The sequence below is a fragment of the Sminthopsis crassicaudata genome, chromosome 6, assembly GCF_048593235.1.
Source record: "Sminthopsis crassicaudata isolate SCR6 chromosome 6, ASM4859323v1, whole genome shotgun sequence".
Taxonomy (NCBI): domain Eukaryota; kingdom Metazoa; phylum Chordata; class Mammalia; order Dasyuromorphia; family Dasyuridae; genus Sminthopsis; species Sminthopsis crassicaudata.
Genome location: NC_133622.1, coordinates 250,032,143 through 250,059,858, shown reverse-complemented (window position 1 = coordinate 250,059,858; position 27,716 = coordinate 250,032,143). Strand labels below are relative to the sequence as shown.

General features: G+C 54.8%; 1 protein-coding gene across 4 annotated transcripts in view; it reads left to right on the top strand.

The window, feature by feature from the left end:
- The window catches only part of NRXN2 (neurexin 2), a 135,397-nt gene that overhangs the window by 45,510 nt on the left and 62,171 nt on the right, over positions 1 to 27,716 (top strand). For 2 of the 4 annotated variants that reach the window (XM_074276205.1, XM_074276203.1), the window contains 6 exons: positions 4,930 to 4,956; positions 9,423 to 9,542; positions 10,270 to 10,651; positions 12,676 to 12,866; positions 21,438 to 21,611; positions 22,037 to 22,156. In XM_074276205.1, the coding sequence (XP_074132306.1) occupies positions 4,930 to 4,956; positions 9,423 to 9,542; positions 10,270 to 10,651; positions 12,676 to 12,866; positions 21,438 to 21,611; positions 22,037 to 22,156 (1,014 nt within the window). Of the gene's footprint in view, positions 1 to 4,929; positions 4,959 to 9,415; positions 9,543 to 10,269; positions 10,652 to 12,675; positions 12,867 to 21,437; positions 21,612 to 22,036; positions 22,157 to 27,716 lie in introns of all 4 variants that reach the window. The other 2 variants (XM_074276204.1, XM_074276202.1) reach the window with 1 other exon arrangement.

The following is a 27,716-nucleotide window of genomic DNA, read 5'->3' as shown; positions in this document are numbered from 1 at the left end:
GGGCCGCTCTCACACTGGAAGGAAGCGGCAGAGAAGGAGACGGGAGGTGTTCAGTGTGAGGCAACGGTCCGGGTTTGCGTTCTGACGTCATCCCCACTCCCCGTCACCCCAGGGAGGCCGTTCCTTTCCCCGGCTCAGTTTTCTCCTGTACAGAATGAGGGGGTTCAGCTAGTTTGTAGCGAAGGCCCCTCCTAGAGCTTCCATTTCTCTAGGTGGAAGACCCCTCCTCTCTTCCTCCTCTGGGTCATTTGGAGCATGGGGAGCAGGAGGGCAGCTGAGCCCCAGCTCCTCGCGGGGCATAAAGCCGGAGCCAGGCCAGAACTTGGCCCTCCCTCGGCCTCTGGCGCCTCCCTGGGTACACAGCAGCCGGGACGGTGGATCCAGGGTGATGACCAAGCCAGGGCCACTCTGTGGGCTCGTGGGGGAGGGGAGCACCGCCACTGGGACGTGGGGGCGAGGTGAGCTTAGGGCAGCTGGGCTTCAGAGACAGCAGAGAGGCTGAGCCGCAAGGGCCGTGTGGAAGCTGCCCGGGAGCTGGTCCCCAGTCACCTGTGCACCCGGAGACAAGGCAGCGCGCATTTATTAATCGCCCATCGGGTGACAGGCACTTGGCTGAGTTCTGGGCACTTAACGCTTCAGGCTGAAAGGTCTCTTGGTAGATCAAGTCATCAGCAAGCATTTATAAAATGCCCACTATGTGCAGGCACTGTGCCAGTGCAGGACATACGAAGGCAGAAGTGAATTGGGCTTGTCCTCAGACCCCGTTCTGTGCCCCCGGTCCCCCCAGGATGCTCCCCTCTCCTGCTGCCCACGGCCATGTCTGCTCAGAGCAATCGGGTGGAAAAAGGAGCCCTCACAGTGCCGACCCCCGATAGGGCAGTGCCACGCCCCGCTTCTTCCACAAGTGTTCCCCTCAAGTGCTGAGCTTGGATCTGGAGAACCAGGGCCCAGAACATCTACGTCGGCCCTGGGAGAACTGGGCCCTGAAGATCTACATTGGCCCCGGGGGACCGGGCCCTGAACATCCACATCGGCCCGGGGGACCCGGACCCTGAAGATCCATGTCAGCCCTGGGGGACCGGGACCCTGAAGATCCACGTTGGCCCCGGGAGACCTGGGCCCCGAACATCCACATTGGCCCCGGGGGACTGGGCCCTGAACATCCACGTCGGCCTGAGGGACCGGGCCCTGAATCCACGTCGGCCCTGGGAGACCTGGGCACTGAACATCTACGTCGGCCCGGGGGACCCAGACCCTGAATCCACGTCGGCCCTGGGAGACCTGGGCCCTGAAGATCTACATTGGCCCCAGGGGACAGGGCCCTGAACATCTACGTCGGCCCGGGGGACCCAGACCCTGAAGATCCACGTTGGCCCGGGGGACCCGGACCCTGAAGATCCATGTCGGCCCCGGGGGACCCGGACCCTGAAGATCCATGTCGGCCCCGGGGGACCCGGACCCTGAAGATCCATGTCGGCCCCGGGAGACCCGGGCCCTGAACATCCACATCGGCCCGGGAGACCCAGGCCCTGAACATCCACATAGGCCCCGGGGGACAGGGCCCAGAACATCCACGTCGGCCCTGGGGACTGGGCCCTGAACATCCACGTCGGCCCGGGGGACCCGGACCCTGAACATCCATGTCGGCCCCAGGTGACCGGGCCCTGAACATCCATGTCGGCCCGGGGGACCCGGACCCTGAAGATCCACGTCGGCCCCGGGGGACCCGGACCCTGAAGATCCACGTCGGCCTGGGGGACCCAGACCCTGAATCCACGTCGGCCCCGGGGGACCGGGCCCAGAACATCCACGTTGGCCCCGGGGGACTGGGCCCAGAACATCCACGTCGGCCCGGGGGACCTAGACCCTGAAGATCCATGTCGGCCCCGGGGGACCCGGACCCTGAAGATCCACGTCGGCCCCGGGGGACCGGACCCAGAACATCCATGTCGGCCCAAGGGACAGGGCCCAGAACATCCACGTCGGCCCCGGGAGACCCAGGCCCTGAACATCCACGTCGGCCCCGGGGGACCGGACCCAGAACATCCATGTCGGCCCGAGGGACAGGGCCCAGAACATCCCACGTCGGCCCCGGGGACTGGGCCCTGAACATCCACGTCGGCCCGGGGGACCCGGACCCTGAACATCCATGTCGGCCCCGGGTGACCGGGCCCTGAACATCCATGTCGGCCCGGGGGACCCGGACCCTGAAGATCCACGTCGGCCCCGGGGGACCCAGACCCTGAAGATCCACGTCGGCCCGGGGGACCCAGACCCTGAATCCACGTCGGCCCCGGGGGACCGGGCCCAGAACATCCACGTCGGCCCGGGGGACCCAGACCCTGAAGATCCACGTCGGCCCGGGGGACCCAGACCCTGAATCCACGTTGGCCCTGGGAGACCCGGACCCTGAAGATCCACATCGGCCCCAGGGGACCGGGCCCAGAACATCCACGTCGGCCCGGGGGACCCAGACCCTGAATCCACGTTGGCCCTGGGAGACCCAGACCCTGAATCCACGTCGGCCCCGGGGGCTCAGCCCCTACTAGGGGGTCACGGGGTGAGACAGGGGCAGGATTGCTGGATCAGAAGTCAGGGACTTGAGTTAGAAGCCCCCTCTGCTCTTTTACCACCATGGTTGGGGTCTCAGTTTCCTCATCTGTAAAACAGGGACCTTTCGCTCATGCATACTTATATATCCTATAGCAGAATCAAACCTGATCATGTCTTACTCCCTGGGGGATCTTAGGAACATTTTTTTCTATCTCTGGGCCTCAGTTTCCCCATCTGAAAAATAAGTGTGGGCTCTCAACTCCAGAGATGAATGATCCCAGGAAGCTAGCTGGCTACCGGTCTGTGATCTACCTCCAGAATTGACTGGGGCCTGGTGCATTCTGGAACCCCCTCCTCCCCGCCTCCTCCACAGAGGCTCCCAGAGGAGCTGTCCAGCAAGCCCACCTGCCGCCTTTCCCTAGCCCCCCTGCTGCTTCCTTTGGAGGTCCTTAGGTTGGTCACGTCCTCAGGTCAATCACATCCTTGGGTCAGTCATGTCCTGGGGGGGGTCACACCCTTGGGGCAGGCTGCAGACTGCCCCCGGGGGCCATGCTCTGCCCGGGCACCCGCCGAGGGCACGCTGAAGGGACGGTGACCTTGCTTTTGTTGAGTGTGTGGCCATGTCCACCGCTCCGCTCTGGCTGCGCTCTCTCTGTCCGCTCCCCACGGGGGTCATCCCCTGGCTGGTCTCTCTGGCCCAACAGGCCAGGGGGCTCGAATGGCTTCCTTCTCCAGACGAAGGGGCTTCCTCCCCTCCCCCTTGCCCCGTTTCCTGTGTGGGAGAGGAAGGGTCGATGCTCCCGTCCTGGGACCTCCTCTCCCTCCCCGATGGGGCGTACTTCCCCACTCCCTTTTCTTTTTTGGACCTTCATTGGTGAAGACTCTGCTGGCCCCGAGAGAGCCCCCGGAGACCCCAGCCCAGAGCCTGGCACCCCTTCCCGCCCTGCGTTGTCTCCCTCCCGGTCTGTGCTGGCTGGCCCCCTCTCCCCCACTTGGAGCCCCTTCTCCTTGATCCTCAGCCCACCCTTTCGCTCTTGACCCTTTATTGGCACCCTTCTCTTCCCCAACTCCTCCCTCCCCCTCTTCTTTCTCGGTCCCCACTGCTCTTCCCAGCCTTCTTGCTCAGCCTTCCCCCCTGCCCTGCCTATCCCCTCCTGGACCTTGGAGCAGGCCCTGGGCCCATCTCTGACCCCCCCTCGCTTGGCCTTCCCCGGAACCCCTCTGTCCCCCGTCCCCCCAGTGCCGGGCTGTAGGCTGGGATCCGGCTGCTCCCCCCACTTTTCTGCTGCGGTTGACCGAGTCGTGTGGAGCTCAGCTCTATGGCCCGAGCGGCTCTCGACCCCCCAGAGCCACAGGGGAATGATGGGAACCCCCGATCCTGGGAACCTTCTTGGGGCCAAGGGAACGCCAGACACATCCTGCTCAGTCTCCTAGGGGCACGGGGCAGGAAGAAGGGGCCTGGTGCCCGAGGCTGGGCCTGGAGGGCAGGGCCGGGGTATATCTCTCTGTGAGGCCCAGGGCCCCTCAGCTACAGCTGGATGAGGGGGAATGGAGCCCCTGGAGCTTCTCTTGGACAGGGCGCTGCCGCTGGGGCCCATGAAGCCTCCATGGGCTGGGCCGATTGTCCTGCATGGCCCTGGGCACCTGCAGGCAAAGGAGGGTCCCTGGCTGGAGCCGGGCCCAGGAAGCCTCAGTGCCCGCCTGTAACAGATTGGGCCACCCCCCCCCCCAAAAAAATGCAGAGCGCCCCGCCCCAGAGGGAGGGTCATTCGGAAGTTCCCTCACTTCCCACCCAAAGCCTGGTGTTCCCCAGACGGCGGGGGAGAAAGAAGGTTTCTGGGGGGTGCGGGACCAGCCCCCTGGGACTCTGGTGAGCCGTGGCCACGGGGCGGGCACCTGGGCGGGAGCCCCCGCTTTAGCTTAGAGCCTGGGGGGCCGGGACAAGCCGCCCCCCCATCTCTAAGTGGGCTCGCCCAGGCCTGGAGGCCCAGGGCCCTGGCTTCCTCCTGCTTCTCCTCCTGCCTTGGAGGGGCGCAGGGGGGTGCCAGGAGTCCCACCTCCGAGTGCCCCCACTGTATGACTGGGATTCACGAGGTGCTCCTCTCCCCAGGGCGTGAGGGGCCTGGCTCCCCGGAAGAAGGGGGGCCGCTGGCCCGACACCCCTGCCCGGCTCGGAGGGCCCGGAGCCCTTGGGGGCCAGGAGGGGTGAGGGCCCGGCCCAGGATGGGGAGAGGACACCGGGCACGCATGGTCCCCGGAAAGTGGCCCCGGGGGGACCCCGCCCGCAGATCCCCCTCCCTGTGAAGGATGTAAAACCATTTCTTTTGCCTTTTTGTCTCCCCTCCCCCTCCTCTGCCCGCCCCATGGGCCCCCCAGACTGCCTGCGCGTCGGCTGCGCACCCAGTAAGTGGTTTCCCTCTTCTTCTACTGAAAGCAGGGTTGGGAGCAAAGGGGGGGCTCCCAGGGGGCTCTTAAGGGGAGGGGGCCATGGGAGTCGGGAGGGAATGAGGGGGGGCCTGGGCGTGTGAGTGGGTGTGCGCTGGGAGAGGAGGGGGCTCCAGGAGGGGCCTGTGTGTGTGTGCCTGTGTGCACTGGGGAGGGGGCGAGCTCAGGGTCGGGCGGGGCCCAGGAGGAGGAAAGCGGCCCAGAGCAGGGCTGCGGAACGGCCTGAGAAGGGCGGGCCCCGGAAAGCCCCGCCCGGGGGGTGGGGCATTGAGAAGAGGGCCGGCCAGGAGCAGGCCTGGCCGCCCGGCTGCAGTTCCAGAGATGGCCACAGGGGGGAAGGCGAGAGGCGCAGAGAGCGTCGGGAAGGCGCAGCGGGAGGGGATGGGGTGCTCTGCCAGGAGGGGGGACAGGGAGGGAGGCAGTGAACAGGTCAGAGTGGGTGTGAGCTCAGTGTGTCCCCACCCCCCAGGCTGCTTCACTTGTGTGCATGTCCTTACTGGGAGGGGGGTGATTGTGTGAGTGAGTGTGTGATTGTGTCTGAGTGTGTATGTGATTGTGTGAGTGTGGGTGTGATTGTATGAATGAGTGATTGTGTGTGAGTGTGTGATTGTGTGAGTGTGGGTGTGATTGTATGAATGAGTGGTTGTGTGTGAGTGTGTGATTGTGTGAGTGTGTATGATTGTGTGTATGTTTGTGTATGTGATTGAGTGTGTGTGATTATGATTGTGTATGTGACTGTGTGAGTGATTGTGTGTTATTGTATGAGTGATTGTGTGTGTGTGTGATTATGTTAGTGAGTGTGTATGATTGTGTGTATGTGTATGATTGTGTGAGTGTGTGTGAGTGTATATGTGATTGTGGGTGTGGGTGTGATTGTATGAATGAGTGATTGTGTGTGCGTGTGTGATTGTGTGTGATTGTGTTAGTGAGTGTGTGATTGTGTCTGAGTGTGTATGTGATTGTGTGAGTGTGGGTGTGATTGTATGAATGAGTGATTGTGTGTGAGTGTGTGATTGTGTGAGTGTGGGTGTGATTGTATGAATGAGTGGTTGTGTGTGAGTGTGTGATTGTGTGAGTGTGTATGATTGTGTGTATGTTTGTGTATGTGATTGAGTGTGTGTGATTATGATTGTGTATGTGACTGTGTGAGTGATTGTGTGTGATTGTATGAGTGATTGTGTGTGTGTGTGATTATGTTAGTGAGTGTGTATGATTGTGTGTATGTGTATGATTGTGTGAGTGTGTGTGAGTGTATATGTGATTGTGGGTGTGGGTGTGATTGTATGAATGAGTGATTGTGTGTGCGTGTGTGATTGTGTGTGATTGTGTTAGTGAGTGTGTGATTGTGTCTGAGTGTGTATGTGATTGTGTGAGTGTGGGTGTGATTGTATGAATGAGTGATTGTGTGTGAGTGTGTGATTGTGTGAGTGTGGGTGTGATTGTATGAATGAGTGGTTGTGTGTGAGTGTGTGATTGTGTGAGTGTGTATGATTGTGTGTATGTTTGTGTATGTGATTGAGTGTGTGTGATTATGATTGTGTATGTGACTGTGTGAGTGATTGTGTGTGATTGTATGAGTGATTGTGTGTGTGTGTGATTATGTTAGTGAGTGTGTATGATTGTGTGTATGTGTATGATTGTGTGAGTGTGTGTGAGTGTATATGTGATTGTGGGTGTGGGTGTGATTGTATGAATGAGTGATTGTGTGTGCGTGTGTGATTGTGTGTGATTGTGTTAGTGAGTGTGTGATTGTGTCTGAGTGTGTATGTGATTGTGTGAGTGTGGGTGTGATTGTATGAATGAGTGATTGTGTGTGAGTGTGTGATTGTGTGAGTGTGGGTGTGATTGTATGAATGAGTGGTTGTGTGTGAGTGTGTGATTGTGTGAGTGTGTATGATTGTGTGTATGTTTGTGTATGTGATTGAGTGTGTGTGATTATGATTGTGTATGTGACTGTGTGAGTGATTGTGTGTGATTGTATGAGTGATTGTGTGTGTGTGAGTGTGTGTGATTATGTTAGTGAGTGTGTATGATTGTGTGTATGTGTATGATTGTGTGAGTGTGTGTGAGTGTATATGTGATTGTGGGTGTGGGTGTGATTGTATGAATGAGTGATTGTGTGTGCGTGTGTGATTGTGTTAGTGAGTGTGTGATTGTGTGTATGTGTGAGTGTGGGTGTGATTGTATGAGTGATTGTGAGATTGTGAGTGTGTATGATTGTGTGTATGTGTGTGATTGTGTGAGTGTGTATGTGTATGTGACTGTGTGAGTGACTGTGTGTGTGATTATGTGTATGTTTGAGTGTATATGTGATTGTGTGAGTGATTGTGTGTGTGAGTGTGTGTGTGTGATTGTGTTAGTGTGTTAGTGAGTGTATATGATTGTGTGAGTGTATATGTGATTGTGTGTATGTGTGATTGTGTGTGAGTGTGGGTGTGATTGTATGAATGAGTGATTGTGTGAGTGTGTGATTGTGTGAGTGTGTATGATTGTGTGTATGTGATTGAGTGTGTGTGATTGTGATTGTGTATGTGACTGTGTGTGTGATTGTGTGTGATTGTGTTAGTGAGTGTGTATGATTGTGTGTATGTGTATGATTGTGTGAGTGTGTGTGAGTGTATATGTGATTGAGTGAGTGTGGGTGTGATTGTATGAATGAGGGATTGTGTGTGAGTGTGTGATTGTGTATGTGTGATTGTGATTGTGTATGTGAGTGTGTGTGTGAGTGTGTGATTGTGTGTATGATTGAGTGTGTGTGATTGTGACTGTGTATGTGACTGTGTGAGTGATTGTGTGTGTGTCATGGTGTGTATGTGTGATTGTGAGTGCTTGTGTGTGTGTGATTGTGTTAGTGAGTGTGTATGATTGTATGTATGTGTATGATTGTGTGTGATTGTGTGAGTCAATGATTGTGTGAGTGTGAGTGTGTGTGTGATTGTATGTTTGTGTATGTGATTGTGATTGTGTATGTGATTGTGTGAGTGATTGTGTGTGATTGTATGAGTGATTGTGTGTGTGATTGTGTTAGTGTGTATGATTATATGTGTATGATTGTGTGAGTATGTGTGTGATTGTGTTAGTGAGTGTGCATGATTGTGTGTATGTATATGATTGTGTGAGTGTGTGTGATTGTGTGAGTCAATGATTGTGTGAGTGTGAGTGTGTGTGGGATTGTGTGTATGTTTGTGTATGTGATTGAGTGTGTGTGATTGTGATTGTGTATGTGACTGTGTGAGTGATTGTGTGTGATTGTATGAGTGATTGTGTGTGAGTGTGTGTATGTGTGATTGTGTTAGTGAGTGTGTATGATTGTGTGTATGTGTATGATTGTGTGAGTGTGTGTGATTGTGTTAGTGAGTGTGCATGATTGTGTGTATGTGTATGATTGTGTGAGTGTGTGTGTGATTGTGTTAGTGAGTGTGTATGATTGTATGTATGTGTATGATTGTGTGTTATTGTGAGTCAATGATTGTGTGAGTGTGAGTGTGTGATTGTATGTTTGTGTATGTGATTGAGTGTGTGTGATTGTGATTGTGTATGTGACTGTGTGAGTGATTGTGTGTGATTGTATGAGTGATTGTGTGTGTGAGTGTGTGTGATTGTGTTAGTGTGTATGATTGTATGTGTATGATTGTGTGAGTGTGTGTGTGATTGTGTTAGTGAGTGTGCATGATTGTGTGTATGAGTATGATTATGTGAGTGTGAGTGAGTGTGTCTGCGACTGCAGAAGCTCCTCTGGTACGCTCCTCGGTCCCCCAGTGAGGACCATGGCCCTGGCTGGAGACTCTGCCAGCCCGGAAGGGCCTTCTGGCTGATTGGACCTGGCTCAGGGCTGTTTAACTGCGAAGTTCCTTTGATTGTCTTTTAATCCTTCCAACACTGGCCATCTGGGTCTGGTCAAGATGGCGGCCTTTGCCTATTAAAAGGAACACGCGCTGCGGTTGGCTGGAAAGCGGCCTGTTCTGTGTCCGAGGCTGGCTTTATGTGGCTCAGCCCGGTCGGGTGGGGTTTGGATGTGTGTTGGTGCAATTTGGAAAGTGGGGGAGGATGGGGGTGTAAGTGGGGCCAGGAATGGTGTCTGGGGGTGGCGAGGTCTTTGAGGGGGCGCTTGGTGCGGGGCTGGGTGAGTGCTATGAGCATCGGGAGTGTGTGGTGAAGTCCCCTGGGGGGACACGGTGGGATCTTAGGAGTTAGAAGTGTGTGCTGGGGGGGGGGGGCTGTGTGTGTCAGTGCTAGTGCACGGTGAGACGGCAGGTGCTCGGGCTGCGTTCGTGTGTCCGTGGAATTGCATGGTGAGATTGGGTCTGTGTGTGTTCAGATGAGCACCCACCGTAGGATTGTGTGTGTGTGTGTGTGTGTGTGTGTGTGTGTGTGTGTGTGTGTGCACCTCCCAGTCCCCACTCACCCCCCCCTCGGTGCCGCAGGTAAAGGCCCGGAGACACTCTTTGCCGGACACAAGCTCAATGACAACGAGTGGCACACGGTCCGCGTGGTGCGACGTGGCAAGAGTCTGCAGCTGTCTGTGGACAACGTGACTGTGGAGGGTAGGTGGCTCTGAGGTTGGGCTGTGGGCTGGCCCTTCCCGTTGGCTCCTCCTGTGCCCCCCTTCTAGCTGTGGGAGCAGCCCCTTGCCCGGTGCCCCGCGGACTCTCCTGCTCCTGCCCCCTTGGGTAGTGATTTACATGGACACTTCTCGATGGGCCCATTCTCAATGACTCTTGGGCCTCTGGCCTCCAGAAACGCAGCATGGTACAATGGGCAGGGCGTTGCCATTGGAGTCAGATTCAAATCCCAGCTTGTTGTGACCTTGGGTCTCTCTGTGCCTGAGGATTCTCATTGGTAAACTGAGGCAAGAAAACTCAGAGTCTCAAAACTTGTAATCCTGCGAGATTGCTCGCCTTCCACCCAGTCTGCCCACCTGCCTCTCCTGGGTCAAACAGGTGAAGTGGTGGCTTCAAATCCAGAGTCTGCAACTTAAAACTTTCATGGGAAGGGGGGGTTTCCCCCTTCCATGTGCCTCAGTTTCCCCTTCTATGAATGAGGATGGTTGAACAGGATAAGGGGCTCTTAACCTGGAGTCCTTGAACTTGTTTTTAGAAATACATTGATCGCTGTATTTCAAGAGAACTGGTTTCCTTTGTATTTGATGCATTTAAAAGTGGGATCTGGAGAAGGGGCTCAGAGACCTTTCCCCACTTGTGAGCAGCCCGCCCCATGCGGCACCTTCCCCTAACCAGATCCTCCTTCCTCTCCTCTGTGTCCCCGGAGCAGGGCAGATGGCCGGTGCTCACACGAGGCTGGAGTTCCACAACATCGAGACGGGCATCATGACCGAGCGGCGCTTCATCTCCGTGGTGCCCTCCAACTTCATCGGGCATCTGAGCGGGCTGCTGTTCAACGGGCAGCCTTACATGGACCAGTGCAAAGATGGCGACATCACCTACTGTGAGCTCAACGCCCGCTTCGGCCTGCGGGCCATCGTGGCCGACCCCGTCACCTTTAAGAGTCGAGCCAGTTACCTGGCGCTAGCCACGCTCCAAGCCTATGCCTCCATGCATCTCTTTTTTCAATTCAAGACCACAGCTCCCGACGGACTCCTCCTCTTCAACTCAGGCAACGGCAACGACTTCATCGTTATTGAGCTGGTCAAGGGGTGAGTCAGCCTTGTATCCCTCTGCCTCCGTTGGGCTCCCTTTTGGTGGCAAAGAGACGTGGCATGGGTACCATGTTAGCTGCCCGCTCCCCAGTCCATTCTTTATAGAGCTGTCCCCTTTTATTTCTTTAGGGATCTCTTTGTAACCCAGGGTTCCCCCAAACTTGGGCCCACATTGATCAGGTATAATCTGAAGACTGATCCCAAAGGGTCAGTTTCTTTATTCAATAGATCACCTTCCCCAGCTACAGACTCCAAGGAAATCTCCAAATCAAGATTAAATATAGCTCAGGTCCAGGTTCCCGGACTCCCATACAAGCACTCGAGATAACAGTGCACGTGGGCAGGACAGCCTTTGTTTTCACCTCATAAAAATTCAGAAGATACAAAGGACTCAATCAGATACAAAAACTACACAAAGCGCTCCCACCTGTGGGCACGGATAGCCCACCCCCTTCCCTGTAACTCAGTTCTATTCACCTCAACATTTAGGAAATGCTGAATATCCGTTAGACACAATGCTGGCGACACAAAAGCAAAAATGAGTCTCCCCGATCTCCTTTTCAGCTCACATTTCAATTTGACGTTTATTAAGCACCAAACTGTATCAGGCCCTGTGCTGGGTGCTGGGGGGAAATAAAGTACAGTTATTTCCCTTAAAAAGTGATAATCATGGAGCTAAGAGACAGTGGAATAAATGCAGAGGACAGAGCCATGCCTTTGGAGTCAGGGAAGACTTCCTGGGAAAGCCTCCACTCTAAGGGATGGAGGCAGGAGGGAAGGATCCTATTCCCAAGCATGGGGGATCAAGGGAGGGGAGGCCAGGAGATGAAGAAGGCAGGATGAGAACTGGATTTCCCGGACCACGGAGGGTAGGATCAGCCATTAGGGCAGGAAGAGAGGTTGGAACCAATGTTTGCTTGGTTGATGTCCCTGGAGTCTCCTACAAGGCTTTTATTTCCTCCTGAGATCCATCCTTTCTACTGGAAGTCTTCAGACTTTCCCGAATTAGATAACTGGGGGCTTGGGGAATGATGTATCTCCTGTCCTCCTCAGTCCCCTAACTACAGCACAAGTTAAACACTTGGTTAGTGCCCACTTCCTACTCCCATGCCTCCCATATTGGTACCAAGGGCTGCTGACAACTCAGCTGGAAAGCTCCACAGTGGCTGTACTCCTAAGCTCCTTGCCCGCCGCTTGCTCCCGTGCTTGCACCACCATGGTAGGCCTCTCCATCCAGGGGTTGGGTGTCTAGAAGTAAAAGTGAAGGGAAAGAGTGGGAATGAAGAGAAGGGAGGGAACGTGTCTTGAGTCTGCTATTTCAAGACTAGCTCTGTTCCCTAGTGATCTTGGGAACTTCCCCGGTGCACTGTGGCTCCTTCATCTGTAAAATGCTCCAGGAAGGCTGGATGCCTTTGAGCACCATCCCAGTTTTTGATCCAGTAAATACCCTGCCCCCCTCCTTCCTAGGGATATCTGTCACTTGGTCCTTCTTCTCTGATGGATGAGGTATCAGATGCTGCAGCCTCTTGGGTCCTAGCCCTAGAGCCCCTCCATCTGCCCAGCACAGATACCCTGCTTTGTTGAGTGTTCCATAGCCTCCCCCTCCCCGCATAACCTCCTGTAGTTTCTCTGAGTCAAAGGTCCCTTCCCCTTCCAGGTCCCTCCTGTGAGGCTCAGGAGTCAATCTTCCAGGTATCTCTCCCAGGATAGGAGATCCATCCCCAACGCCCGTTTCCTGGAGCAATAAGTTGCTAGGGGTCCTTGTTCCCCACCGGTGCCACTCATTGCAAGATTCTTCCATTCTCTCCGCATTCTCACCAGCTGGAGGTGCATTTCTCCATTCCTGAACTTCCTGGAATCTGTGTCCGTTCCCTTCTGCTGGCCCTGTCCTGCCACCTCCTCCACGTCCCTCTCGTTCTCCGGCCACCCTGCCCATGTTCTCCGGATGGTTTTAATTCACCCTTCCCTGTCCCCTTGTTTCCTTAACACGAACCTGTGTCTTTTGTCCCCGCTTTGATCAGGTACATCCACTATGTGTTTGATCTGGGAAATGGCCCATCTCTGATGAAGGGGAACTCAGACAAACCTGTCAATGACAACCAGTGGCATAATGTGGTGGTATCAAGGGACCCGGGCAACGTGCACACGCTCAAGATTGACTCGCGCACAGTCACACAGCACTCCAATGGCGCCCGGAACCTGGACCTCAAAGGTAAGAGGGCTAGCCCTGATCCTCCATTTCCCCCACGTCCCCCCATAATTCCCATTGTGTCCCCCCTCCATCACTCCCGAGACCTCTCAAAATTCCTTTTCTGACCCTGTCTGACTCCCAATGTCCCCCCCCTCCATGTGACATCCCCAGACGTCCTTCTTGGTCATTCCTCTGTCATCTCTTCTGTGACCCACCATCTGTAACGCTAACCCTAAATGCTCCTGTCTTTATTTTTTCTCTCTGAACCCCATTATCTCAAGCTAACCTTCTTGATACTTCTTATAGAACTCCAAAGCTCTCCCTGGGACCTTTATAATCTCTTCTATGATCACCCAGTGACTTTCCCTTGACCCCTTGTTTCCCCTTCCATGACCCCTTTATATTCCTTTTTGTAACGCCCCATCATCTATCTTCCCCTCGATCTCTTATTGTCTTCTCTGCAACTTGCCATCGTCTCCCCCTTGACTCTTTCCCCCATCCTTTCAGTGTCTCCCTGATTATCCCTCTCTGTGATACTTCTATCACGCTCTTTATGGGAATCTCCATCATTTTTCTCATCCCCCCTATTATATCTCCTGTGACCCCATAACATCCATTTAGCCATCTTTGTTTCATCATTGCCTCCTTTTGACTCTCCCTCCATTTTATGTTTTACTTTATTTTTGCTGGAGCCCCCATTTTATTTTACAGACTCCTATGATGCCACCTTTGTCCTTTTTGATGATTTACCTCATTTTTTTCTCCCTGTGGCACTCTCTGTTATCCTTCTCATAGACTCTTATTATTCCCTCTTTACTTCTCTCCCCAAAATCTCCTTGTGATTCCCCAAGGTTTCTCCCATGATCCTTTATTGTCCTTCCTTTGTGTCTGAATGATGGGGATCTTAGAAACTGGGACTGAGGGGAAAGCTGGACGTGTGTCTAAGATCTGGGGAGAACAGATTTCAAAGAGTCAAGAGGGAGAATACACAGGATATCATGAGTTAAAATTCCACAGGGAAGTCAGTTGAGGAGGAGTGGGGAGTTCCCAAGGACGAAAGTCTGAGAACACAAAGGGAAACCATTTCAACAAGGAGGAAAAGAGCCGATAAGAAGCTGATGTGGTCACATAGGGAGCTCGTCGTCCAACTCGGAGGTTTAAAATACATAAATGTTTATGTGGAGATGGAAACAAGGGGGGCCAGCGAAACATTTAGCAAAAAGTTACGTGCTCAGAAGTGCTGAGTCTCCGAAAGGTGAGGCTGGCTAGGAACGCTGAGGACCATGGAGGCTGGCTCAGTTCTTTTGTTTGTTAACTTTGATGAAGAAAAGAGAAAGATCACAAAGGGAGAGGAATGGTAATCAGACTATATGAAATGGTGATAATAGAGGAAAATAGGTGGTCATGGGGGGACTAGAGGAAAAGAGGCGATCAGAGGAAAGGCAAAGCTCCCCAGGTCTTATTTTATTTTGGATTTCTCTGCCAAAATGGCTTATAGGGAATTGATGCCCAAAAGGAAGCACAAGGAAGCACTCAGTTGCCTTTGATGCATATAAGTCATCAGCCCCAAATTATAATTGTGGCACAGTCTTCAAAGACCAGGAGGGGGTGTCAGGAGCCATTGTTGATGATTCTTGTATGATGATGGAAGAAACCACAGGAGTGGTTCATTGGGAAAAAGGAAAAAGAGAACAAAATCTGGCGAGTAGAGGTCAGTGAGCTCCATATCAAGTTCTGGCAAAATTCTATAAGATATTATTATTATTATTATTATTATTATTATTATTATTGTTATTATTATTGCTGAGGCAACTGGAGTTAAGTCATGTGCTCAGGGTCCCACAGCCAGGAAGTGTTAAGTGTCTGAGGTCAAATTTGAACTCAGGTCCTCCTGACTTCAGGGCTGGTGCTCTAACCATGGCATATGCCCTAGAGCATATTATGATGATGATGTTTTTGTTTTTTTTCTTTTGCTGAGGCAGTTGGGATTAAGTGACTTGCCCAGGGTCACACAGCCAGGAAGTGTTAAGTGTCTGAGACCAAATTTGAACTCAGGTCCTCCTGAATTCAAGGCTGGTGCTCTATCCACTGCCCTAGAGTATATTATTAAAGGCAGCATGTGGGCAGTCATGGAGACCTGAGCCTCTGACAGACCTGTGTGAGCCTAGGTAAATTGTTTTACTCTCAACGTCCCAAGTGACTCTCAAAAATTTGAAATCGAGGAACATTTTGCATTGATCTAGGGAGTTTCCTGTTTGAAAAATTCTTACAGCAATGAAGTCATAGATCGGGTCCGGTCGACAAGCATTCTTTAGCATCGGCTATGTCCCGCGCACCACGCTAAGTGCTGAGAGTGAAAAAGAGGCAAAGATAACCCGCTTCAGGGCCAACTAAATTATTAAAACAGCAGCTAATGAACACTCGGCCAAGAAGCAACGAGCACAAAAAGCTAGCATGACTTCATCAAGTCCGAGCAAAGTGGATGAGCCTTGTGTCTTTCTCTGATGGCATTATTAACTCGAGCGGATTGTGTAATGCTGGAGGTCTCGTTTACCTAGATTGCAACAAAGCAAAATCTCTCTCACGTTCCCTCAGTGTCCCTCATGTTATTCTTTTGGAAGAGATGGAAAAATGTGGGTTAGCGCAGTCTGGTGAGTTGATTGCCCGCCCTGGGAGAGAGTCACTAATGGGGTTGAGAAAGGGTGGTCCCCAGTGCAGCGTTCCAGGCATCTATGATTGGCTCTGTTCTTTCATAGGAAATATAATTGGGATAAATGTGTAAGTTCTATAAGGATTTTTTTTTCTGAGGCAATTGGGGTTAAGTGACTCACCCAGGGTCACACAGCCAGGAAGTGTTAGGTGTCTGAGATCAGATTTGAACTCAGGTCCTCCTGACTTCAGGGCTGGTGCTCTAACCACTGCACCACCCGGCTGCCTCTGTAAGGATTTTAAATAAACCTACTTCACAAGTACAAGTTGAAGGAGGCTTGGCAAAACAAGAGTTTGTTTGAAGAAGTTCTGGGGACTTTAGTGGATGGCAAACTCAATCAGGAGTCAGCAGTGGGATTTGGCAGCCAAATGGGGGAGTTAGGCTCCAGTTTTATGGAGACCTAATGTTCATGACCCTCATCCCTTGTCCTGGCCAAACCCACACCTCAAGTTTGGGTACAGCTTTGGGTGCCACGGCCTGGGCCTTGAGAATCATGTGTATGAAGACTGATGGAAGAAATCTGGAATATTTCCTGTGGAGATGAAAGACTCATGGGAAATATGGGAGGTGACTTCAAGTACATGAAGGGTTGTCACATGGAATAGAGAGAGGACTTGCTCTGCTTGGTCCGGAGACAAAACTATAATCGGGGTAGGGAAGCTGCAGAAAGAGGCGATTTGGGGCTCCACACCAGGAAAATCTCCCTAGCAGCTAGTGCTACCCTAAGGCCTAATGGGTTGCCTCTGGAGGTGCTGGACTCTGCCTAGAAAGCAAAGGCTGTAATCCACTTGTGGAGTCGGCTGTGCATGGGTTCTTATTTAGCTAACTATTGGACTATTGGGTCCCTCCCCATGTCCCTCCTAGTTCTGAGATTCTGGGATTTTGTGTGAACAGAGAGATGGACACAAGGAGTATGGAGGAGGTACAATTGACGAGAATCAGCAGGTGGTTGGATTGTGGAGGACAAGGAAGAGTTTTCCAACTCTTCAGCTCAGAATGATTTCTAGGTGATTGACGATTGATTCTGGGTAACTGGAAAGATGGCGGTGCCCTTGACAGATTTAGGAGAGTTTGGAGCAGGAGCTACTTATATGGGAAGAAAATTAATTGGACACGTTGAATTTGAGATGTCAATTGGAGGAATATTCGGGGAGATATCGCTCAGGCACTTAGTGGAAGGCTAGGGTAATGTTCTTGTTAGTTTTCTGGAGGTCTCTGGACCAGCCTTCTTCTCAGCAGAGTAATCACCACTAGACTAGCCAGGGATAAAGTCCAAATTGTTTATTATCTCCTTCACAGTCTGTCTCCTTGCCTGGGGCTTGGCTAGCTTTCTGGAGGCCCTTCAGACGGGCTTGGTCTCAGTGGAGGAAGCAGGAAGACAGGCCACAAAGGTGGGAGATGGCGTGAATGTCTGGCTGAGTTTGTCCCAGCTTATATACTCTATTATAATTACATCATCGTAGGTATCAATCTTGTAGAATTATACTAAGTACTAAGTACATGTACTGAACACCGTGCTAAACTACATAACCATTGTCTTATCAATTCCTCTGAGTTAACACCTTGTTGTAAGGATTCTTGCCTAAGTATATTTCTCCAGAGTTCTGGGAGTCCAGCCATGATGACTGGATCCATGTGAACCACTAGGGTCATCAACAGAAAAGGGATAGAGGGAGAAGAGGACTCCGAACCTTGGTGGAGCACCCATGTTTATGGGGTAGAGATGGTTGATGATCCACTGGGGAGACCTGAGTGGTCCAGGAAGTAGAGGAAGAACCAGGAAAGTAGTTTCAGGAAATCCAATGTAGGAAAAAGTATCCAGGAGGATTGGTGACTATTACTGTGGAAAGTTGTAAAAGGAGGCTGGGAACTTAGAAAGATCATTGGATTTAGTAGTGGAGACATCTGGTAACTTTGAGGAATGCTGTGGGCCAGAAGCTACTTGGCAAGGCCTTGGGGATTTTAGTCTGTGAAGGAGAGGAAGTGGGAGCAGCAAGGCTAGATATTTCAAGGAGTTTGGCATGAAAGGGAGGAAGGGTGGAGGACCTTCGAGGGGGTGCCAGAATCAATCAAAGGTTTGATCTTTTTAAGGATGGGAGAGAGCTGGCCATGTTGTGGGTGTCAGGAAAGGAGCCAGGAGAAAGAGATTCCAAATGAGAACAAAATGATCCATAGAGTAAACTCTTGTTGGAGACGTGAAGGAATGGCGTTGGGGACACAAACATCATAGGAGGGAATGGAGAGGCCTTTAGTTTAACCCTCTCCAGCAGACCCAACAAGAAATCCTCAGTCTCTTCTTGAAGAGTGTCAGAGAGAGTGACTCTACCTCCCAAGTCAGCCCATTCCTCTCATTGCTCAGTTTTTCCTTATGCAGAGGCACTACCCATATGACCTTGAGTGACTTTATTCTGCTCTCAAGGCCTCAGTTTCCTCATCTGTAAAATGGACTTCCAACTCTGAATGTAAGATTTTATGATGCTCACGCAGTGAAAAGAGCTTTGGATGTGGAACCTGAGGACCTGAGTTCCAACCTTGGCTCTGGCGCCGGCTACTGTGGTGACTGTGGGAAAATACCTTGTCTGTCCCGCATCTTCGTGCGGGAGCTTCCCCCAGAGGTCTCTTCCACCATTTTGTTGTGTGACCTGAAGCCTAATTTGCCTCTTTGTGAATTTTAGTCCAGGACAAGTTAGACAAGAAGGGCCGCTCCCCCTTTCAGAGTCCATGGCAGAAGAGAAGGGATGGGTGGAGATTCGGGGTGAGATGAATTAGGGGTGTGGAGAAGGGACATCAGGGGGCTCACGATGCCTTCCCCAAGCTTCCCAAGCGCTCTCTCTCTGTCTAGTTCCATGAACAGCCATGTGGCCCTGATGAGAGCGCCATCTTCCTCCCCCCCCCTCAGATACTGTAGATTCCTCCCCATGGACCTCTCAGGTGGACTCTCCGCCCCCTCTTTCTTTGTAGCCCCAGCCCCCCCTGCTGGAATGGTTGTGAAATTGCCGTTTCCAGGCTGAGAGAAGCTCCTTCCCCAAAGGATGCTGGACCTGCCCTGAGCCAGTGACCGCTGGGCCTTCCTGGGCTCAGGTTACCACTCTGCCCACTTCCACCTCCTTTTGCATGACTCAGCATCCCTCAGCTGCTGGTGTGGGAGTGTTCTTGCAGAATTCTGTTACTATCGTTTTCCAATAGCAAAAATACTTTGCATATACAGTAAAAATCATAGCTAGCAAGGAAGGCAACGGTCTCCGCCTCGTACCGGCTCGGGCTCCCGTTACTGTGGTGCACTTCCCGTCCCTTCCCCTTTCCTCCCGCCTCGGACCCCTTCCCGTAACCCTCCTGGGATCCCAGAGGACGCGAGTGTGAATCCCATCGCGTGAGAGCGGGCAAGCCGCACCCAGGGGCACGTTTAAATGGCTCTGACCTTCAATTTCCTTATCTGTAAAATGAAGGCACTGGTTGTCTTCCGAGTTCCCCCATGAGTCCGGCTGGAGGGAGACGTCCATGGTCCTGAAGGATGGGGAGGAAAAGCAGGATTTAGGTGGCTCTCTCCCCACTCCTACAGTCTGGAGGGCCTGGCCTGGGGCAGGGCTGTCTTAGGGCTTGGGGCGGGGCTGGGTGGGCCGGCCCTGGGGGTTACAGGACGAGTCTTTCTTGTGCTCCTCCCTGCCCCGGGGATGTCCAAGCTGTGAGTCTCCTTCTCTGAGAAAGAGCCAATGCAGCCCCTGGGACTGAGGGAGGTGGGGAGGGTCCCGCCCATGCCCTGGGAGCACGAGGTCTCTGGCAGCCTCAGAGAGGAAGCTCCGGCTCTTCCCAGAACATTTGAGGATTTGGACTTTGGGCAGTTTCTGGGGTGAGGCGGCAGGGGTGGCCAACCTTGCCCAGTGCCTAGCGTCCTTAAGTAGCCCTGTGGGGATGCTGGCTGACTGCAGCCCCCTGGCAGTGGCTTAGGCCCTGAAGGGAGACCCCACTGCAGGCATCAGCAGACCCATTTTATAGATGATTATACTGAGGTTTGGAGAGCTGAAGGCCTTGCTCAGGTCACAGAGCCAAGGGGAGGATTCAGATCCATCTCTTCCTGGTGAGACGGCTGCCTGCTCTGGCTCAGGAGCTGTGATTTGGTGACTCCAAGTTTGGTCCCCTCTCTGGGGCGGCGGGCCCTTTCGTTTGGGCAGAGCAGGAGCCCCCGAGAGGGGGCCGAGCCCTCCCCCCGCCTGAGCTCAGAACAGCCTCAAGCTTGGCCCACATCCTAATCAATGAGTCAATGACAAGCGCTGCTGTTTCCAGGAGCGCCGGGAACATTTTCCCCACAACAGCCTCTTGAGGGACGTAATCCAAATCTCCTTAGCCTCCTTTGTGGAGGAGGAAACCGGGGCTCAGAGAGCCGGAGGGACTCACCCCGAGCCCAACGGCCAGGGGCAGGGGCAGAATTCAAACCCGGGATCCCTGAGGCCGCAGCCCTGGCCCCGGCTCCCCCCAGGTCCCCTCGAGCTGCCAGCCCGGCCTCCTGTGGTCGCCTCCACCGCACTGAGTCAGCTCTCCGTTATCCATGCCGCCGTGGGGGCCGTGGCGGTGGGCAGGGGTGTGGGCTGGCTGAGCTGCACAGGGCTGAAAATAGCTTGTCTTTGGGAGGAAGGGATCTCGTGATGCTCGGCCAGTGGGATGGGTCCTTGGTTACGTGGGGGTGAGGGGCTCGTGGGACCAAGCAGCAGCATCCCGCTGGTTGAGTCCCAGGACCAAAAGGGACTCTGGGATCGTCTCCACCCATCGCCCACGAGTGGCCCTCAGTTTCCCTTTCTTTAACATCAGGCCTTTGGTTAGACGGGTGGTCCCTAAGGATGCTGGCAATGATCCAGGCCTTGTGGCTTCTTCCCGAAGCCCTCCAGTGAGGGGGACCGTGTTACCTCCCAAGGCAGCCCCTGTACTTAGGAGCGGCTCTCCCTGTGGGGAAGGCTCTGCCCCATGACAGCTTCTCCACTCCCCCTGGGACAAACAGGCCGTCTGACGGTCCTTCCAGTTCCACGGAGCACAGGAAAGTGGGGGCGTGGAGGCAGGAATGAGTCCTTTAGAGAGAACAGGTCACCCAATGGGCAGAGCTCTGGTCTCAGACTAGCTGTTTGGTGCTGGGAAAATCACTTAACCTGCTCATCTCAGTTTCCCCATCTGGAAAATGGGCATAATAATAGAACTTGGTCCTTGTGAAGTACTTAACACAGTCCCTGGGGTGGAGTAGTGGGCTCACAGGTTAGCGCTGGAGGAGTGAATGTCCACAGGGACCCGATCCCTCCTCCTTCTGAGGCTTTTTAGGAAGACTGGGGCGGGCAGTGACTGGGGGGGGGGGGGGGGCGGGGAAGACTACAGACTTGGGAAGGAGCAGGGAGTAAGAGACGGGAGAGCAAGCGTGGGGGTGGAGGGAAGAGAGGCCACTCTGAAAGGCTCTGATTGCCGGCGGAACTGGAAGCGGGGTGCAGGAAAGTGCAGAGCTGGCTCCCCAGCTGCTCCCCCCCTCCTGGATCCAGGCACCTGGGCTCCTCTGGGAGGGAAGGAGAAGCAGACAGATGGTGAAGCCGAGGAGGAAAGAAGGAAAGGAGCAGGCTCTTGGGAAGGGAGGGAAGCCTTTGAGGAAGGCTGCTTAGGTCCTGGGATGGGAATGGATGTGGGGAGAGAAATGGGGGCCAAGAGGAAGGATGCTCGCGCTCCAGCCCTGGCCCCTGGGGGCCGAGAGGAAGATGCTGGAGTCTGGAAGGGCCCCGGGGTAAGGATGCTCGGGGTCTGGAAGGGCCCTGGGGGCCGAGAGGCAGGTCATCTGAGCTGGAGGAGGATGCTGGGAAGTAGGAGGCACCCCGCCTGGGCCCGCGCTCCAGCCCCGGCCTCTCCTGCCCCTGCAGGAGAGCTGTACATTGGTGGTCTGAGCAAGAACATGTTCAACAACCTGCCGAAGCTGGTGGCCTCTCGGGACGGCTTTCAGGGCTGCCTCGCCTCGGTGGACCTCAATGGCCGCCTCCCGGACCTCATCGCTGACGCCCTGCACCGGATCGGGCAGGTGGAGAGGGGCTGTGACGGTGAGCGTGGGCAGGGTCCGAGGGTGGAGACCCCATCCGGGAGCCGGCCCGACGGGGGGCTCCCGTACCCTGGGCAGCGGTGGTACAAGGGCCCTTGCCCCCCTAGTCCCCGATGGGAGTCCTTGGGGTGGGGAAAAGACCGTGCAAGGGACGGCGTGGAAGAGCCTCCTTTTGAATCCGAACGCCTGGCTTCGAGGCCCTTTGAGCCCTGCTCTTCCTGTCTGGGGGACTGCCCTCTAAGGGGCCCCCAGTGCTCCCCAGGTGCCCCCAGCTCCATCCCAGCTCTAAGTTTCTGCTCCTCTGACTGGCCCAAAGCCACCCCAGCTGCCTCTGGTCGGCCCCCAAGGCTCCCCTGCCCGGGGTTTGGGGTGGGCGCTCCCCAAGGAGCTGAGACCGGGGTGTCCCTCCCCCTCCGCTGCTCCTAGGCCCCAGCACCACCTGCACCGAGGACTCCTGCGCCAACCAGGGCGTCTGCTTGCAGCAGTGGGACGGCTTCACCTGTGACTGCACCATGACCTCCTACGGGGGCCCCATCTGCAACGACCGTGAGTTGTTGGGCCTGAAAGGTGGGGGAGTCAGCGCTCATGTTGGGCCCTGGGAGGGGAGTCTGAGGGAAGGGGGGGGGGGCGGGCCTGTCCCCCTCCAAGCCCTCCGTGCAGCCTCTGCATGGCAGAGTCCCTGAACTCTGAGCAACAGGAAAATGGGCCCAGGAGCCCCCCCCCCGACGGGCACACTTGTGGCACACACATGCCCGTGCCCACGTGCTGGGACACACAAAACACTCACAGTCACGTACAAACATCAATCCATCCACAAGCATTTATTAAGCGCCTACTGTATGCTAGGTGCTAGAGGTGCAAGAACAGCCCCTGCCTTTCAGATGCTTACATTCAAAGGACAAAATAGCTACTAATTAAACACAAGGCCATTTTCCTGGAGAGAGGGAGGAGAAAATACCAGCAGCTAGGGAGATCAGGGAGGGCTTCATGCAGGAGGAAGCCTTTAAGCTGAGCTGGGAAGGAAAGCAGGGTCCCGGAGGCACCGAGGACAGCCTGATGGCAGGAGCCCGTATGACACGGGACTGGAAGATGGAGGGAATGAAGAGGAATTACCTGCTGGGAGATGGCCCAGGGCTTTAAATGCCGAAGGGAGATTTTACCTCAGTGGCACTAGGGGCCAGTGGGGGTTTCTGAGCAGGGTGTGCACAGTCAGATCTGAGCTGTCGGAATCTGGCTTGTTGTGAGAGGGGAGGGGAGAGGCCCCCACAATGTCCAGACAGGGTGATGAGCGCTTAACTGCGGTGGTGGCTGGGTGAGGGAGAGGAGCTGACCAGCAGCAGAATGGGCAAGATCTGGCAACGGGGGGGGGGGGATTATGGGGAGAGAGTCAAGAAAGCCGCTATCAGGTGCCTGCTTTGGGTCAGGCACTGTGCTAAGTGCTAGGTGTATGATTAGGTGGAAAGGAAGGGATTGAGGGAGGGAAGGAGGGAGGGAGAGAGGAAGAAAGAAGGAAGGAAGGAAGGAAGAAGGGAGGAAAGAAGGAAGGAAGGAGGGAAGGAAGGAAGGAAGGAAGGAAGGAAGGAAGGAAGGAAGGAAGGAAGGAAGGAAGGAAGGAAGGAAGGAAGGAAGGAAGGAAGGAAGGAAGGAAGAAAGGAAGGAAGGAAGGAAGGAAGGAAGGAATGGAGGGAGGAAGAAAGAAGGAAGGGAGGGAGTGAGGCAGGCAGGAAGGAAGGAAGGAAAGAAAATCGCTGCCCTCTAAGATTTTATATTCTAAAGGTGAAAGGAAACCCATAAAGGGAGCTGGAGGGACATGGGGAGGGAGGGAAAGCTAGGGGAGAAGGTCCCAGAGGAGTACTACAGGGCTGTTCTGTGCACTTTCTTTGACACGAAGCTCTGCCCGGCCTCAACAGAAATGGAAAAGAGGGGAAAGGGGGAAGGTTCAGGGGAGAGAGAGCGAGTGGTTTGGGGTGTGCCGAGTTGGAGGCGCCCGTTACCGAGAGCCGGCGAGCTGTGGGACGGTGCCCCGCAGAGATTCCGGGGCTGACTCCGTGTCCCCAGTAGCTGCTGAGCCCAAAGGAGAAGGTGTAGTAAGAGAAGGGGGGAGGACACATGGCAGCAGGGCTGGCGCCCATGGGTGTTGGGCCAAGAGGTAGAAGGCGGGCCCGGAGAGGGGGTAGAGGGGGCTGGCCTGGCCCCTGGATGGTCAGCCCTCACTCCCGGCCACCCTGGCCTCCCATTGGTCAGAGGCTACATTTCATCGGTGCCCCCAGCAGCCTCCGCCTGGCAGGATAACTGGCTGCTTCCTGTGCCCTGCGGAGCAGCCCCCACAAATTCTCAGAGGTCAAATAGCGGCAACTCCCTCTCGGTTCAGTTTGGTTAAATCCGGCAGGCACTGCTTAAGCGCTTACTGCATGTGCCAGATGCTGAGGATACAGTCCTGACAAAATGGGCCCTGCTCCCCAGGTGACTCTGTCCTCCTCTGACCCCCTCCCAAAGCGCTCCACGCTGCAGAGCTCATCCACGCGCCGTCCTCGTTGCCCCTTGCACCCTCAGCCAGCCCTTCCTAGCGGTTCTTTCCTTCACAAGGTCGCCCTGAGCAGCTGTTTTCCGTAGGCAGCAGCTGGTGAGGACCCAGTGGGAGGCAGCGGTGTTCCTCTGTACCTCCTGCCCCCCCCGGGGTGGGGTCCCCAAAGATCCCCGCTCTCACTTTGCAGCGTCATTGACCTTTGCAGCGGCTGGGAAGTGGGCGGTGGGACCGCGGCCCACACAGAGAAGAGGGGGCACTTTGTTCTTTCTTGGGATGGGCCTGGCGGGGGTCATGTCAGAGACAGGGGACGCACAGGGACACACGTGCCCGCCCACGAACACACCCAGCGTGCAAACGCCTCCAGGGCTGTGTCTGGGCCCGAAAGGCCTGGGGCCCTTGCTGCCAACTTAGTCGCATCAACTGTAGCGCTATTTTACACTATTTGAAATGAGAAGCTTGGCCCAGGTGACCGCTAAAGCCTCCTCCAGCTCCTGAGCCCGCACTCCCATGATGCTCTCCTCCAAAGATCCCGTAAGATCCCGTCTGTCAGTCCAGTCTATGTTGGAACGGGGTTCCTGCCCTCAGAGGCTGGATCAGGGACCTCAGAGGTCCTGCCCTTGTCTGACCTCTGCTAGAAGGCTTGGAGTCCCTCTTGGGCTCTGTTTTCCTTGTTTTAGTTGTACTAAATGGGAGGTCCTGGGTTCCCCTCCCACAAACCCTCGCCGGGGGCAGGGGCGGATGATGCGGACTGTGTGGCGCCGAGGTCCTTTGCTGCCTCTGGTCCCTCTCAGCCAGGCAGCCCGGGCCCGTCCAGAGCCTTCGGACCGGGCGGTTACAACACCCTAGCCTGACGTCCCAGCGCTTGATGCGGGGCGAGGGGGAGGAGGCCGGAAAGACGGCCTTCTCTTTCCTTGGAGGGACCAAATGACCTTCATGGTTGGCATTTTTTTTTCTGAGGCAATTGGGTTAAGTGACTTGCCCAGGGTCACACAGCCAGGAAGCGTTAAGTGTCTGAGCTAGATTTGAACCCGGGTCTTCCTGACTTCAGGGCCGGTCTCTTCCCACTGTGCCCCCTGGCTGCCCCAGTGGTTGGCAGTTTTAAGTGGACTGGATGGGGGGAAGGGAAAGTCTTGATCAGGCTCCTTGTTCTGCACTTTGTAGATGTGGGCCGGCTGCCTTTGAGTTATGTGGAATGAGGAAAACTGGATTTGGAGCTGAAAGATCTGAATTCAAATCCGTGCTTCAGCTCTGTAAATGAGACGGCGGGATCGGGGCCCCTTCCAGCTCCGAATTAGGCTTGCTATCACGCCTCTTAAGGCCGGTAGTGAGGAGGGCAGAGGACCGTGGGCCGAAGGAGCAGCTTGGCTGGACTCCGGGGAGGTTGAAACTTGGCAGCTGGGACATGGGGGGGCACCTCGAGCATGGTGGTCCCCAAAGTGCCGGTGAGAAGGCCCGGCTATTTGTGGCCGTGTGCCTTTGGGTACGTGTGTGCCGGGAACGAAGGAGAAGAGGGTCCCGGCCCCCGCAGCTCGCTGGACCTCCAGTCCACAATGGGGGGCTGCTATCCGTTCTCTTGGAATGGTGGCAATCGGCCTCTAGGGACGTGAGAGACCTGGCGGTAATTTTCCCAGCACTTCTCTTGGTCTCCCCCACTGCCCGGTCTCGCCTCCACTCCCCCAGACCTGCGGCCCTCCTCCTCCTCCTCTCCGCCGACTTGCTTTTGGTTTTTGGCATTTTTGGCATTGTGGGGGGGAGTACAGGAATAACTAGAACTCCTGAGTTCAAAGGCTGTTTCAAATGGCTGCTGTCCTTGCCGGGAGCAAACCCCGTCCCCCTGTCTCAGTTTCCTCAACTATAAAGTGAAGAAATTGGACTTGATGGTCTCTGAGGTCCCTTTGGGCTCCAAAGTTGGGAGCCATGATCCTGACTCACAAAATCACTTTGAGCTAAAGCTCACTTCCCATCTTTGTAGTTTTTCCCCCCAGGCAGTTGGGGTTAAGTGACTTGCCCAGGAAGTGTGAAGTGTCTGAGGCCAGATTTGAACCCAGGTCTTCTTGACTTCAGGGCTGGCGCTCTATCCGCCGCGCCCCCTAGCTGCCCCTCACTTCCTATCTTTGTCTTTGTATCCCCACACATGACATAAAAAGGCCAGATAAGCCATGGTGGGTCCCGTCCGCCTCCAGCGGAATAAGCTTTTCCCTCCAAGGTTATGGGAGCCTGGGAACCAGCATGGTGACCCCAGAGGTCCGAGCGGAGATTTTGTCAGATGCTATCTGTATAACGGCAACATTGTCAAAGGATCCGGGTTCAAATTCTGCCTCCTCCATGTGGGAGCACTTAGGGGCCTTCAAGCAAGCCTTCTTCCCTCCCTACTTCAGTTTCCATATCTATGAAATGACGGATGATCCTGACTTGTCTTCCAGTTCTGAACCTTATGACCATAAAATCACAGAAGGGAAGGGAGGACGCCCACGCTAGTGCTCCAGGTGGGCTCCGGATCAGGTGGGAGGGACGGAGGACAGTAGACCTAAGAGTTTGGGGGAACAGGACAAAGAAGACAGCCACTCTCAGAGCCTCACTAGGAGGAGGGTTTGAGGGGAGGATTTGGGGTTTGAAAGAAAATGCCCCGCCCTCACTGGAGCATGGGGGGGCTTCTGTCCCTCCAGGACTTGAGGGGTCAGCTTTCAAGTGGTCAAGCCATGGGAGAATGAGAGTGTGAGAGAGCAATATTAGTGGGGAGATTAAGAGAGAAGGCTTATGGGAGGGAATTCACCGTTGCTGGGGATGTGTATCAAGAGAAGTCAAGTCCTTCCCCTCATTTCTCGGGGAATGGGGACAGGGGGACATTCAAGAGAGAGCTCGGAAGGACGCCCGGGTCCTTTGGTCAGGGCGGATTTACAGAAACACGTGGAAATCAAGCCCTTGGCAGTTTATTACTTCGGGTCTCCCACCAGCAATCTGGAGGGCACCGGGAGGCACGGGGGCAGTCGGGGAACCCAGAAGCATTTAGGAGGCGCCCGGTCAGGGCCAGCATCGCCCCCCAGAGGCGGACTAACTAATCCCTACCGTCCATCCAGAGACGTAACCCACATAGACACGATTATTTTTCTTTTGCCTGGATCTGTATAACTTCATGGGCTCCAGGTGGGGGCTTCCTCCCGGCCTCCCTCTGCAGGTTTGAGCCTGGGAGAGCTGCTTGGGGTGGCAAGTCAAGTGACTCGTGCAAGGCAGGAGCATCAGGGTGAGAGCACAAGCTCTGGCCCTGGCCCCCGAGATGCTCCCCGTGCACCAGACGAAGTGGACGTTGAGCGCGGCCCGCTTTGGAAGGAGGCAGGGGGAAGGAAACGAGGGCGTGGACTAGAAGGGGCGAGAAGGGACATCGGCCGCGGGGACATCAGAGGGGCCTGGCCTCAGGCCCCTTAGCTGTCAGCACCCGTGCCTCGGTTCCCCTCCTCCGAACCAGAAGTCCAGTTTCCCCACTTTACAGATGAGGAAACATGGCAAAGGATCTGACCTAAGTCACGCGTGGGGACGGAGCTCCGGGGTGCTGGGAGGCCGTCTGGGCCAGCCCATTTTACA